Below are 15,837 nucleotides of genomic sequence, written 5' to 3' on the forward strand. Positions count from 1 at the left end.
AATGGGCTGTTGCAGACAACACACTGTTTTGTTTTGTTTTGTTTTGTGTCAACTCAACTTTTTGAGTTAATTCAAGAATTGGTTGAAATAACAAAGTTGTTCTTAGTTTTTTCCGATTTTGTTTTGAAATCAAAGAACAGGAACACGTTGCCGAGACCCGCCCTACTCTTCTGATTGGCTAGTAATTTGTTTTTAATATGTAAAGTTATGTTATTTTATTTAGATTTGTTACAGCTTCCTGCCGGAGAATACTTTAAGCCCTATATTGAAATTAAATAATATGAAATATAACACAAATATAATATTATACCGGTTGAGTGCAGAGGGATTCATTTCCTATCCATGTGTATGCGTAGACAAGAAACTTACTCACCAACATTCACAGCCCATCCTCGTTCAACAGCCAGTTTTCCTGCCTGTGGAAGACAAAATATTTCAGTTCCATTTCTGCAATCATGGGAAAGATACATTTATAAAAGCAAATAACCTTTTTCTCATGAACCACAAAATGCAGTGTATAATAGAGTGGTTTTTGCGTTTCACCAGAAATGATTAGTGTTTATTGAATAACAGAAAAGAAATACAATTTCTTTAGAAAATTAGAAATATGTCTCAAGGTGATGCATTTTTTACTCTAATCAGGCTAAAACCCTTCAAATGATGTATGTGTTTAGCACATCTAGTGCTTTTAATTCCTATTTGTAAATGTCTCCCCCTAGCCATGAAGGGAACATACAGAGCTTCTACTGAGACATTTTGAGTGCCAGTATCCCAGTAATCAGGTTTCTAATTACAAGCCAATGAGCTGTCTTAAAGACATTAAAAGTGGCTCCATGAAAGGAGACAGCATGGATTTCAGATGAAGAATTCAACAGTCAAATTAGCCAATCCCAGCCAGTTTGTCCATTTGTGCCCAGCTGCTGCTAAGTCACTGGTTGCTGTTATCAAAGACTTGAAATCCCACGGGCGCTGTCCGTAGTCCTGAAACAGAGCGGAGGAGGCTGATATGAATCGGGAGCAAAGGGAGTTACTCTTCCCAACAGAAACTCTGCTCCTGAAGTGCTTGAAACGTGTCCATGAGCATGTCAGTATCAAGTCCAACACGAAGCTAACCAGCATGCATTGTGTGGCGATCGCCGGTGATCGATTCTGCACAGGCCTGGCTCATCTGAGAATCAGGGATCAGTGAATCAAAATCATTAATGAAGATATTCCATTTCCATATAACTGAATACCAGCCTCTAATAAAGACCACATTTATTTTCAACATGCCGGGTCAAGTGTGCAAGTGTTAATGTCGAGCCGGGGTCATTTGCTTGAGATCATTTTTGGAAAAAATTAAAGGGAAAGTACGCTAAATTTGCATTAGATGTAAATGTCAGAAGAATAACAGTGTAGGGCAACACACATTTTCACCTTACTTTCACCTTACCTCAAACTACTCCCCTACAGACCCACTATAAGGGAAATGTACCCCGGAGAACATTCCTCCTGAGAGAAGAGAGACATGTGGTGTTTGTTTCACAGGTTGATCAACCTAATCCTCGTGTGCATGGCTACGCATGAGGAAGTGGGTATTTAGAGCTGGTTGCTCCACTGGCTCATCCTCTTAAGAAACGGCTTATCTACTGCACTTCACAAATAAAGGACAGTCTTTGGAATGCAGTTCTGTAACTTTCAGCCAAAATGTAATCAGATCTATCGTGAATAACTGAGACGTGAGCTCCCTTCAAAGATTTTTATTTTCACAGAGGAACGCTGTTCCATGCAGCAGCTCAAGACGGGTCAAGATTTAACTAAAGGGGGGAGAAATATATATCCAGCGCGTCTGATGGCTGAGGAGAGGAGATATGAGCTGGGTAGAATGTGTGTAAAGGTCAATATGGCTAGATGGATGGATGAGCATGAACACACTTCAGCATGTATGCACACAGTCTAGCCATGGCTCCGACACTCCTCTCTGTCTGGGGAAAACAAGCGCTCAGTGTAAGCAGTGATAGCAGGCAGATTTCACAACAGCCTTCTTATTGCATCTACACAAATCCATCAACCATCTTTGTCCTTGAACGCATCGCTGTGGTCGAAAAGACCTTTGGATATAATTTGCGATGCATCAAGTTCACCCAATGACAACCATACAATGCAGAACTATTTGCATAATACTGATCAGTTCATGTTCAGTCTGCGGCCAGCCACACTTCTATCGCATTAGCTTCTGATTCCTTTTTGCATAACAAGATTTGTAGAGATGGCTCCTATTCTCCTCAGGCACCGCTGAAAATAAAGTAAACGGCACAAAGAGGACAAAATCTATCAAGAGTCGGAGTTGGAAGGAATCTCACAAACAATCCCCAACAAACATTCAAGCCATGCAGATGACTTGAGGTATTACATGAGAGAGAGGCTCTGATCACAGAAATGAAGGCAACACAATCACTTTCAGGTTTCTACGGGAGATGAACTCAACATGCTGGGTTTGTGCCTCTTACGTAAATTGAAATTTTCATTTGCTACCATTTGGCATAATGACAGGGATAAAATCCACAACAGCTGCAATTTCACTATCTTTTATGTATCCCCCCTCCACTGGCAAACTTCAGGGCAGTGTCCTTGGCCAACTCCTGTTCTGCTCTGTAGCATTCTCTCTATGAATCATACATCTATGAACCATTGCAAGGCAGACGATCCTTGATTTAATTTTTCCTTCTCTTCTCTGACATAATGACATGAGGATCTTGTACATGTTTGATTCACCTCTCTGAGTGCATGTTGTCTCACCACGTAAGATCAATCTGGCTGCTTTTTTTCCTCTCTTGGAAATACTCGACAGATCATTAGCATTCATGATAAGCCAACAGATACCTGCCTGGGCATAAGACGATTGTTTCTCAATAAATAGAGTGATTCCAGTATGTTTTAGTGCCATTTTAAGAGTTGTATGCAAATTTTGATGAGTATCCAGAGAATATTGTAAATCTCAATATTTTTGACCAGGCTAATTGTGACATGAGGTTATCATATTGTGCCATGCCGATGCTTTTTTGTCAAAAAATACCTTGGTGCGATCCTTGTCTCACATTGACTCAACCTTGCTTTAAGATCAGATAGTGACTAGTCACAACAGCAGCCTGAGAAGGTCCTGCTCCTATTTAGGTCACTTCTGGAGCTCCAACAAAAGAACTATTGCTATTTTTCTATCAAATAGTTTTTCCATGGAAGTCATTCCCCCTCAGCAGGTGCTTCCTTCTCTTCACAGGTGTTCACTTCACACACTTGTCCAGTCTTCTTCTTTCAGCAAGGACAAAGTGATTAGGCTATGCAAAATTTGCATTCCCCCCAAACATTTGCATAAAACATCAAATTATATCCTATAAAACTGTTTGGCAGTACAACTTGTTGATAATGCTTCCTCATAAAATGCACAGCTTGAAGGAGATGTAAAGTTTCTAAAGGTTACTCAACAAGGTGAGTGTCTCTTTTACTGTGTACTAAATGTCATCTCTAGATATAAGCAACGCAATACATTTTTCATGAGAGATAAAGCAATGACACCAAGAGCAATGCTGCATATCTACACAACTACAGAATCTACTTATGAATCTCATTTACAGAGTCAAAGATATTATTATTATCTCTACCAGGAGGATCATGCATTTGGTCGTGCATGTGTCAGTGAGTGAGTGCAACTCTGTGTCTGTCCAATCTCACAGTCTGGTGACGCACACTTTCTCAAAACACATTTCATTGCCTGTTTTCTACTGCCATTGACTGCCTACTCACTACTCTTCACTGGCCCTCGGCCAGTAGGGGCCACATATCCGATCCGTCCCCATCTGCTACACTGCACCCACAGTGAGGGGGCTCCTACTTTGTGGTGTGTTTGGAGAACCGTTAAAAGGAACTTCCGGGACACACGCTTTTGGCTAATCGCTACCGCTAGTGAAACTATCAACTGGGAAAAAAAATGGGATTTTTGTCAGCAAGCAGCACTGTAAATTGTGGTGGAGGTTCAGGTTCTTCCCAGCCCGTACATTTGTGTAGCTAAGGACAGTCGAGGTTACACCTTTCTCTAAAAGGTTCAAACTTAATTTTCTGAAAATCTCTGGTATAAATAGATCAAGCTTCGTAAAATCATAGACAACATGAAGGTAATAGTCAGTGGGCCTCATTCACCAATATCTTCCTACGTTTTTTTTTTATTTGTTCTTAAGAAAGCTCAAACCTACGCCGGATTCACGACGTGTTCTAAAACCATTATCTTAAATGACCTAAATCTTTGTTATCTTCGTAAATTGAAAGCAGGTTAATTAGCATGTAAATGCCCATGAAAGGGGTGAATGCAGAATCTTTGTGAAAACTGCGTAAGTGGGGTTTAAGAACAAATTTCTTCTTAAGAACGCTTGGTGAATGAGGCCCAATGCTTCCACACTGCCTTATCTGAATTATGTCTCTTTTCTTAGCCACTTAATATTTAAGGTATCTTTAATTTCATATACAAACATTTATTTTCTTCGTCAATTTATTTTTATTTCCTTTATTTTGAAAATCTTTCCTTTCTCTTTGACATTTGATATCTGTGAACGCACATGAATATCATTTCAGAATTATTTCATATAAATGGAAATGAGCATTGACACAGCAATATAAGAATAAGGAGAAGAAGAAGTAGATCTCAAACACCATGAAGAGTGGCATAACGACAGTCACCTTTCTGTTGTCTCCCTTAAATGCCATGAGTGGGATGTAGCGCCGATGACAGTGACAGACAGCGAACAGATAGTAATCTACGGAGGGGAGGGACGTTTTGGATGACAAAGCAAACTGTGGCCACGGTGTTGGTGCAATGACATGGAAAAGATGGATGTACAAGCCCAACATTATTTAAAGAATATATTTGCTTCCCAACTGCTAAGCTGAAGTAACTATCAGATCTGAATAGCGTGTAAGAAAGTCACCAAAACAAAAAAAAGCCTTTCAACCTGAATAAAATACTGATTTGACATTTATTGTGACGTGAACATTTTTGACCATGTTGCCCAATTACAAATATATGAAATATGGATATATATTTGGTGCATGCATCCCACCCTCTCCCTGCTATTCTTACAGAGTTTAAATTCCCCTGACTCACATGATTAAATTTCAAATGTATTCGAAATACCCTAGTGAAGTAAAAGAGTAAGATGAGAAATTGAGTCAACGTTCATCTCTAAATATTTAAGAAATGAAAGGTCGCTTTTGTGGACATGCTTCAAATTGTGTATTAGTAAATGGGAAATGATCTGTCTGGCTGCTGGGAGCTGCTTGTGTTATCTGTGACGCACCTGCAGAAGCTTGTATTATGTGACAGCGCCAACAGAGACAGTCGTGGATCGCAACAATATTTTATCGTGGTACACTACACAACATCATCTCTTTATCTTCCTCTGACAAATGAGTGTAGGAAGAAGGAAGAAAGGCAAAACAGGTTAATACTCTCAGCTACAAACACGAGGACACATGAGGAGGAAATGAGCCTCTCAGAAACCTACCATTATCGTTCCTCCAGTCTGGGTCCGCAAAGGCCGCAACACTTTCCGCTGCACCAGGAAATTAGGCAGAAACACCAGAGGTGGGATCTCTGTGATCGTCGCCACCACCATAGACCACTACAGAGAAAATGAACACAATTCAAGTCAGAATATAGAGACCTTTCTCTGTGCTGTGACTCGATTATAAGCCAAACAAAACCACATATGGACCTCGGTTGACTGAAAGCACAAAAAGCCACACTCTAGATAAAAATGTTTTCAAAGAAGTTGAAGTTCTTTTCAGAAACTTTATCTGGAATAACAAGTCCCCTCGGGTCAGTATAAAAAACCTGTACGTGGACAGGGGATCAGGGGGCCTCGGCCTCCCAAATGTATACAAATACTATATAGCATTTAATGCTAGATATCCTTTGAAGTGGGGTTACGGAGCTGAATTTAGAGATACTAGCTGGGAAAGCATTGAACAGGAAGTATTGGATATACAAAAAGATAAGCTTTCATTACAAGGGTTGTGGTATGCTCCGATATGCAATAAAATCGACAACCCTCTGATTAACTTTTCTTGCTCTATGGTGAAAAAAATCCAAGAGATGATTAACTTTAAAGTCAATAACTCTCCAAAGATCCCCTTATGGAACAACTATAAATTTACCTTGAATGGCAAACCTCTCAAAAATGAACTTTGGGAAAGTAAGGGTATAAGAACTATTGGTGACTTGATAAATCCCAGGGACAGAAAACTGAAATCGTTTGCTGAACTTTTAAATTCATATCGAATTGACAACAAGGATTACTTATTTTATATGCAAATACGATCTCACTTGGCTTCTTACCTAGGTGAAGTGGTTAGAATACCCACAGTGACAGAGTCTGAAACTATACTTGAATCTATGGTCAAACAGAAACATAAGATTGCTTCTAAACAGAACAGCCCAACAGGAAATGAATGGAATATGGTTCAAAGAAATTGGGAAACTGACTTGGGCAGTTCATTAGGAATTGAAGAATGGGGACAGATTTGGAAAGAATTACACAAAGTATCAAAATCAGTTAAGAACAAAATGATAAACTTTAATTTTATGCATAGAACATATTTTACCCCTGTTCGACTTCATAGAATGAACCCCTCTGTTTCTGACCGATGTTGGCACTGTCAACTAGAAAAAGGTACATTTTTTCATATGGTATGGACCTGCCCAAAAATAAAATCCTTTTGGGAAAGTGTAACACAATCCCTGGGTGGAATGATTGGTCAATATGTTGTTTGTGACCCAGTACTTTGTTTATTGAATTATACGGCCTCTGGATCTTGGCCCAAAGATCACAAACAAATTATAATAACGGGATGTATGACGGCCAAAAGACTCATCGCTACCAATTGGAAAAATGCTGACCATCTGGTAATGGGAAGATGGTTGCAAACTTTCCTCGAGACAATCTCTTTGGAGGGAGCTGCTTCTAATCTTCTGGAAAAGCGTAATGAGGAACAGCTCTTATGGAGAGAGATAATTAATAAGATACGCAGGATACCCTCTTTCAAGAGAACTTAAGTGTCTTAAGGGTGAGTTTGAGCTCATACAGACTGTATACGCCTGGTCCTCAACTGCCTACAATCTGTTTCCCCCTTTCCCTCCTTCTGGACTACTGAGATTTACGACATCTGTACACCACCACTTTGTTTGTTTTTTATTGTGTTGTGTTTTGTTTTTGTTTGTTTGTTTTTCTTTTTTTTTCTCACACTTTTTAATCTATATAAATTGAAAAAATGTATTGGTAAATTATGATTAATTTGATTGTGATTCATTATTTTTGACTTCTTGGTTGCCAATAAAAAAATTTAAAGCAAAAAAAACAAAAAGCCACACAGGAGGTAAAACCTATGTTTCGATATGTGGCCATGTGGGTTTGGACTGAACAGATACCTCTACTGAGCCCTTAGATGTACCAAGATGCAGCCAACACTCCTTGATGAGAGATGTACAACCACGTCTCACTGTATTCCAACTGCCAAACAACTGAACTGCAGCCTCCCAATGAAAATGAAACCAGCATCCTGACCAACTCCTAGGCCCATTAATTAAAAGTAAAAAATGTATTATTGACTCAAAGGACCTAGAGAGGAGATCTTCTCAATATGCTTGGCATGATTGATTTGAATGGAGGACTAGTTCCTCTATGGGACAATCCACTGCATTTTGACTAGAGCCCCCTGCTCTGTTGTTTCATTGCAACACGAGATGGAAAAAGTCAAATAGAGGAGACGTTTATCAGAGAAACACCAAACTCTTTGGTTTGAATCACAACGACTATGTTTACTGGCAACAAATATTCAGCTTCTTGTGACATTTAGATATTCGCAGCAAAATATGTTTTTTTTTAAATTGCCAGCGGTGGTGAACTTGTTGGAGTGTGTGAACACAACTTCCCTCTGTCATCCCTTCATCACCGCCTGGCGTTGCGATATTGGTGAATATACCAAAAGCTGTTGATATCCAAGTCCATCATAATGTTTAAAAGTAGGTGTGTCTCTCCTTCTTTTCTTTTGGCCCGGCATCTCTGCTCCTGTAAACTGTTGGCTAGTTTGTTTGGGTCCAACACCCACAGCTGGACGTTAACAGGAAAGAGGTCGTATGTCACAAGGTGACGTAAAAACCCCAATTGTGGGCATACTCTGAATATGCTGTATACATGTCCAAAGAATGCTCCTAACACCACAATAATATAATAATCTCACATGTCTGAATCAGAAAATGCTCCTTTCAGAATAATGATGAATATCCAAACAGAATATGATGCTTTCATGACCCATATCAAATTCAGATTAATGACATATTTATAATAGTGGGATATGAGTGTGCATGTAAACGTAGTCGGTCATGCTATTATTAAATGAGAACATGCAGTAACGTTTCATTTTAATGATAAAACAAGAGATGCACTAAAGGGGGCGGTGCTGAGGCAAAATCTACCTTTAATCTGTTGAGGTAGCGTTTGGTGTGAACCACCAGCAGATCCTCCTCCGTAGCTTCACGGGCTTCCACGATGTCCCCATCACTGATGAACTCCTCCTCTGAGACAAACAGATTGTTTCATTAGAGTCAAGTACGACAATGAAATGAAAAGATGATGCTGTTAGTACATGAATAACTTGGACTGTGACAGAGGTTTTACAACGTTTGTACTAAACAACATAATTCAGAAAAAGTTGGAACATCTAAAATCAAACTCCCAGGTTAGCACCAAACTGTCCAGTCAACAACTAACATCACATTCACATCTACGGGAAATTTAGAGTCAAAATCTACCCAGCATGCATGTGTTTAGACTGTGGGAGGAAGTCTGAGGACCAGCAGAAAAATTGACTCGTCGATTTTGAACAGTATGAACAGCTTTTCAATTCTGATCCGGGCGACTTTCATGTGTGGTCCTAAATCAGACAGGTCTGCAGGAATGCATCACTCTAGATCAACATGCCTCCCGGCTCTGCCTCCACACACACATCTGTACAGAAGTAGCAGCCACTGATCCACAAAAAGGCTTCCACTGCAGGACTTTGAAATGAAACCGCAAATATGGCTTCAGCTGCCTCTGCGTTTACTTCCATACGACTTCGTGCTGCATGTCACAAATTGGTTCTTTTGCACATGTGGGTCAGTTCACACTGTATTCTGAGGCTGGCTATATTCAAAAAATAATGTCAACACACACACACAAAAAAGATCGAAAGGGGAATGTAGCCAATTAAAGGCAGAGTGGGTCATTTGGAAAAACCACAGAGATTTTGACTATGAATGCATCGCTGAACTTAAAAAGCCGGCGGGGCTTCGTTCAGACCTCTGTTCAAAGCCGCTCCCCCAGAACGCCAAACGGGTGCTCGAGGTCGGCAGAGTGTAATCAGGAAGTAAGCATTGACAGACAGGCAGACCGTCCAATTACATTCTCTGCCCCAATGATTTTTGAGTGGACGGGGTTTTTACAGTCCTGCCACGGCCACAGATGACATTTTGTATTTTTATGTCAGAGCAGTTTATTTATTCATTACTATAGGTATGTTACAAGGATTTCAAGTAATATAATATAAAGTGTTTCTGAATAGAATCACCAGCCTTAATGTAAACGACTCAGAAGTCCATCCATCCATTGTCTAACGCTTATCCTGTATTTAGGGTCACGGGGGGGTTGGAGCCGATTCCAGCTGTCATTGAGCGAAGGCAGGGTTCACCCTGGACAGGACGCCAGTCAATCACAGGGTTAACATTTAGGCCCCGTACACACGAAGCAAAACAAACTTTTTTTCTCCGTTTTGCCTTGGCGTCGTTTCAAGAAAATCTGTGTCCAGACGGATCCACTGAAAACTGAAGAGACGGAGCGTGACCGGATGTTTGCCGTTGCTGTGGCAACACGTGAGAGTTACGGCTAATCTCCGCCCGACCACCCGATCAATAAACAATGACAATTTGGCCCGTATAAATAAAACCAACAATAAGCACCAACAGCCGTCACCCTAAGGACCTTGACGAGGCGTTGTCACACGTTGGGATGGATTAATTAGACAAATAAATGCCTACATTCATGGGAAGTTAGCTAGCGGTTGTTTGTTAGCATCGTAATAAAGTAGCATATCTGCAACCTTTTCCCCGGAATATCGCCCCCCTCTCTCGGCTCCGTTTTTTTTCATACAGTGGCCCTGATACGCCGTCGTACAGAGGAGCAGAATATCTGCTACGAGCACAGAGGCCACCGTTGTTGTTGTTGTTACGAGACATCGCTGGGGAAGAAGTCAGGGTCGAGGAGCGGGGCGATGACGTCAGCGTTTTCGCCGTCCACACGAAAACGATCACGCAACGGAGGCGTGCCGTTTCTTTCTTTTCCACCCTGAGAGCTGGTTTCACACCGCGAAAACGCCGGATACGTATGGACGGCAGGGCGAAACGCACAAGACTTCTGCGTTTACGCACTGAAAACGTTTTCGTGTGGACAGGCCCTTAGAGACAGACAACCATTCACACTCACATTCACACCTACGGGCAATTTACAGTCATCAATGAACCTATCCCCATCCTGCATGTCTTTGGACTGTGGGAGGAAGGAACCCACGCTTACACGGGGAGAACATGCAAACTCCACACAGAAGGAACCCGAACCCAACCCGGGAATCGAACCCAGGACCCTGTGAAGCGAGTGCTATCCACTACACCACCGTGCAGCCCACAACTCAGGAGTATTATATATTATTTATTTTTAAGTGTGTTTTTTACTTACGTTACAGCTGTAGCTGTCAATATAAATCCTACATACTGTATATACAGTACAGAGACATATTTACATTTAAATACTGTATATAATCATCCACTATGCATTTCTGTTCAGGATTTTTTATAGCACTATTTATTTTGTTTACAACTTACAGAACACTTGAACTGTTTACAATCAATTTATTTCTCATGTTTTCACATTTCATTTTTGTTTTATCCTATCTTTTACTTCTATTTCTGTTGTGAGTGATACAAAAATCCCTTAGATTCCTTTAATAAATTTGAATTCTGCGTTGTGGGACCATTTTTTTATTCTTGGAGCGTGCACTTAAACACAAGAGAATTAATTGTGTCCTATTGTTTTTGTTTTTTGTTTTAATCTAGCCTCTGACTGTAACTGTAACATAGTCGAATAATTAAAATCCATCGCACAAAAAGTTCCATTGTATGATTTTGTATGAATATGCTGCTTACATCTGCAAAATCGGTTTCACCCTCTTCTTTCAAACCCATTCTATAGCAAAAACAATCTATGGTGCAAATTGAGGAGAGCCTGGTGTGAAGTCGTGCCAGTTACCTGGCGACTGTTTTCCCTCGGCCTTGACACCTGTGCTGGGTCTCGTCTACCATACCTGTACAGACTCCCACAGGGAGCCCTCTCTAATTATCTGTGCACAGTTGCTCTGCCTTTCTCCTCTCAAGCAACTCCATCTCACCTCCCCTCTTTGTTCTCCAACTCTCTGATTCACTCTTGAGTGATTCCATACACATCGGCTCGGGGGAGATGCTCTCCCCCCCATCTGCCACGTTCTCACTCTCTCACCTTTCAAGAAGCGGATGACTTTCCCCCACTTCCCCGCATCAAAAGGATGGAGCTTTTCAAGGCCCATGAAGGTAATGTTGTAGTCTGGGTGGTACACAATGGGCAGACATGTTCGAGGGATGCTGGTGTACAATTCGGTGCGGTGAGAGCTGAAAAAAAAGTGAAATGTAGTACTGCTGCATACAATTTTACATAGAGCGATTTCCCCGGTGGCATAATAAGTATTCTTTGAACTGTCATGCTGTTAGTTTGTGCTGCTCACCTCCTTTTCCCTTCATTATCTTCTTGGTGAGACATGTTTTTCAGTCATTGCTACTTTCATCTGAGGAAGAAAGGAAAGATTGCAGCAGATAATAAAATCAATTTACTGTTCAGAGAGTTGCTGTACTCTGAACATTCATAATTATTACTTAAAAAAGATATTATTCTCCAAATACTTTAATTCAACACATTTAAAACAACACACTTGTATAAACTGCATTCTATCAACGTGATGAGGGGCAAAAAACTACATGAATCAAAACAGTAGTCTCGCGCATGCGCAGTGCCATGTCTACATTTTCGAAGACGCAACGGCACAAGGAAGCTTGAGAACCGTGTTGTGAACCGACACGGACAGTCTCCGGACGTGTGCGGACATTTAATGATTTGGTCCAGCTCGTTTCACCGTCAGACCCCCCTAAAACGTCATCACAACTACTGTAGAGACAGTCTGGAACCGTTTCAGAGGAATAGACAGCAGCGATGTGACTCACCTGCTGCTGTCTGTGTAATGTCGCCGAGCGGCTGCTGGAGATGAGTATTTACCGGAGACCGTCGATGCGTGTTCTTCCCGACTTGCGTTAGCTTGGGTTATTTGTCTGCTGCTAGCTGACGGAAAGAAAACGATTTTTCTGGACGCTGTTTTCTTTAGACGGTTCCTTATATTCCGTCCTGCTCCGCAGTTGCGTAGAAGACGTACGTAGAATGCGCGCGAGCTCCGTTCGTTACGGTTTTTCCGCACACGTGCATTTAAAGCAGAAGAAACGTGAAGTCCAGCCAACTTTCTATCTTGTGCTGTTTACTCAGCACGTTGCTGTTGGACAGAAGGCTCAGTCCTGTCCTCAAAGGGGATGAGTGGACCTTCAAAAGGGAAATTACAACACCACAGCAGCCAGATATCTCAAAATACAATACATTGACAACAAATACATGAACACAGGCACTCCAATTAATAAGCACAACTGAGCACAAAGACTTTCAGTCATGTGTCAGAAGTAGTCAATATAATGGTATTACTGGTTATTATAGTGTCGGGCACAGCTAGAGAGACACCTGATACATGAGCTCATGTTTTCTTCTGAATTTGAGCAAATAAACAAAAGCGCCACCACATTTAAAATATGTACAGCAGGGAAACATTTATTTTTAAATCCAGTATACATTTTGCCATGAATTATGTATATTGTGTTTCTCAATTTAAAATATAATTGTATATGTTCATTTTGTCGTATAACTGTTGTGTGAGTGAATTCACATTGCACTGAATCCATCTTGTTTCACTGACATCCAAAATATATATTTTTGTTGTTATTGAGAAATATTACTATTTATTATATTTATTAACCGTTATGTTTTAAATCCCTATAAAAAATAACCTGTTAGCTGTTATTTTGTTTAAATGCTCATGTTATCTGTCATCAATACTGGCTTATTCTTGTTGTTAATCTTAGTTCTTTTCCTATGTCTTCGACTTCTCCACATTTGTAAATCATTAAATAAATGATTGTTAATTCTGCATTTTTAATTGCATGCGTTCTTTGTTAAAGAATCACATACAATAAATCAGGATTTTAGTATCCCTGGGAGTTAAAACATATCATGTGATGAAAGCATCAAACTCTAATAAGTAAAAGTATGAATAGAAATCAGTGTAAAAATACTGTACTATATGAGAAGTGTTACATTGTATCAATGTGATGGGACTGATTCAGACTGTTATATATTACACACATTGTTAGAGTGTTAGTATGCATTAGCATAAATGCAGCATATTCAATTTCCAATGTACTCTTATTTTACGTCTAGATCTATTATTGCTGTAATGTGACTTCACCCAAATGCACATACATATTTAATTGGATGTCTATAGGCCAATCACACATCAATGAATTGATTGAAGTATGCAGGTGGAGCCACGCCTTGTTTCTCAGCAAGAATAGCTGACGGAGAGGCAAGGTGGAAGAGCATTTTAAACTATATTAATCATGTATAAGTAGCCTACAGCTGTTTAAAGTAAACATGAGATGTATTAATTATACATGTCAAATTATTATATGAAAGATTTATAGCTTTAACTCTGTCCAACGTCCGTCCATTGAAATGGAATGGAAAGGCAGATGGGACATACTAGGGGAATACTGTTTAATTTATACTGACTGTTCTGATTGATTTTGTAATGATACAATCAGCTTGAAGTCAGGAGATGCTGAACGTACAGTTTTGGGACATTCTTCAGACATTGAAGATACTCTGAACTAATGACATGGCTGACTGATACTAAAACCTTTTCTCACATTGACAAACATTCTACAGTATGTGTAATTCATGGCACAATTCAAACACCAAAAAATATTTGTCTCCCACCTTTGTCCACTAGACATTTTTTTCCGAAATTAGGTTCCATGGGGAACCTTACGCCGGGTTCACACTGGCCGCGGAAGCCGCGCCGACGAAAATCACGCGCGGTCTGCTGCCCCCCTGTTCACACCAGACGCGTATTTCTCCACGACAGTTGACAAGCACTTCTGCTCAGCTGTTGTTCATTCAGAGCTATTTTTTCCATTAAACCCCATAAAATTAATACGCCATGTTTCTGTAACCAAGAAGTTTGTACACTTCTTGTATTTATCCGTTCTCTCTCTCTCTCTGAGAGAGAGAAAGAGAGCGAGAGAGAGAGAGAGAGAGAGAGGGACACACACACACAGACAGAGAGAGTGTGTATGGTAGTAGACAGTAGTAGTGCAAATATACCGTTGAAATACACATTTTTTTTTTCTACTCTTCACATTTATTAAATGTATTGTCTCTTCCTGTTTCCCAGTGCGAGTTTAGATACACAAATATGATCGCATTTGTCAATTGCGGTATTTTATTTTGAAAATTGCTTTTATTTTGAAAATTGACCGGATTGTCTCGTGTTTCTCTGTGTGATTTCCTGCCAGAATTGACACGTTCGCTCACGGCACGCGCAAAGAATAGAGCAGACGGCGAAACGATCGCTTCATGGCGCGGAAGGGCCGCACATATTCGCGGCGCTCCGCGTCTGGTGTGAACGACACTATCGCTTAACAGGGGCGCCGAATGGAAGCGGGCTCCGCTACGCGTCTATTCGCGGCGCTTCCGCGGTTGGTGTGAACCAGGCGTTTACCAGGCGTTAGGGGTGGGTTCTCTATACTAACTTTACGACTGAACTCTTCCTCATAACGCTTCGCTGCAGCATGACTGGGACCACCTCAAAGAGGCCACGCCCCCTGACAACCCTGGCACGCGGACATATTGGGCCCTAGTTTCGTAGACCAGGCGTAGTCAGCACTCAGCGCACCTGCGCCACGCCGACGGGGTGTGTCCGCCTGGACTTTGCAAGTTTCGTGCACCGCGCAGGCTCGCGCAGGCACACCTCCCGTCACTCCCACCCACGCAAGTGGGAAAGAGGGAGGAGAAGAAGGCGTGAGTGGGAGACGAGGAGGAGACAAGGCGTGGACTGGGATTAATACAGCCGATTCAGATCTTCACCAATCGAATGAGCTCCTCTCCTCTCCTTTAATGCGTTAGGGGAGGTTCAGTGCAAGATCCGTCACTTGACAACCCGATGACAGAAGCAGCGCCGCCGCTCCCACCACACTCATCACGCGCTGTGCGTGCGTATCATAATAATAACAATGCCGATATTATAAAAAACAGGAGAGAGAGAGGGAGATGTTTTGGTCCGAGAGGCTGAGTTTCCGTTACGCGTGCCATCCGCCTTTGATCTGACGTCAGATGTGACGGGACAATCTATATAGATATAAATTCACGTGTTGATTCAATTAGTTGCATTAAATAGTGTTTGTTGTGATTATTTATTACATTTAAATGTGCCTGGAACTGTGGAAACCTGCCTGTGAGGTCTTGGTGACGTGTGCGCACTGCGTGCCGCCGGTCAGCCAAACTGCCACTCCGCCAGCTGTAATTCGCCTTGAATGAATGG

At 41.2% G+C, this 15,837-nt stretch overlaps 1 protein-coding gene across 2 annotated transcripts in view; it reads right to left on the reverse strand.

Moving 5' to 3' along the window:
• The window catches only part of hdac11 (histone deacetylase 11), a 33,251-nt gene extending 20,613 nt beyond the window's left edge, over positions 1–12,638 (reverse strand). Inside the window, exons 1-6 of one of the 2 annotated variants that reach the window (XM_084030857.1) lie at positions 12,417–12,638; positions 11,872–11,931; positions 11,610–11,758; positions 8,501–8,601; positions 5,532–5,648; positions 374–416 (exon numbers count right to left, since the gene is read on the reverse strand). In XM_084030857.1, the coding sequence (XP_083886983.1) occupies positions 374–416; positions 5,532–5,648; positions 8,501–8,601; positions 11,610–11,758; positions 11,872–11,906 (445 nt within the window). In that variant the 5' untranslated portion in view covers positions 11,907–11,931; positions 12,417–12,638. Of the gene's footprint in view, positions 1–373; positions 417–5,531; positions 5,649–8,500; positions 8,602–11,609; positions 11,759–11,871; positions 11,932–12,364 lie in introns of both variants that reach the window. The other variant, XM_084030856.1, reaches the window with a different exon arrangement.
• Positions 12,639–15,837: the final 3,199 nt, after the last annotated feature.

This window comes from Eutrigla gurnardus (assembly GCF_963514095.1).
Source record: "Eutrigla gurnardus genome assembly, chromosome: 2".
In the NCBI taxonomy this organism is placed as follows: Eukaryota; Metazoa; Chordata; class Actinopteri; order Perciformes; family Triglidae; genus Eutrigla; species Eutrigla gurnardus.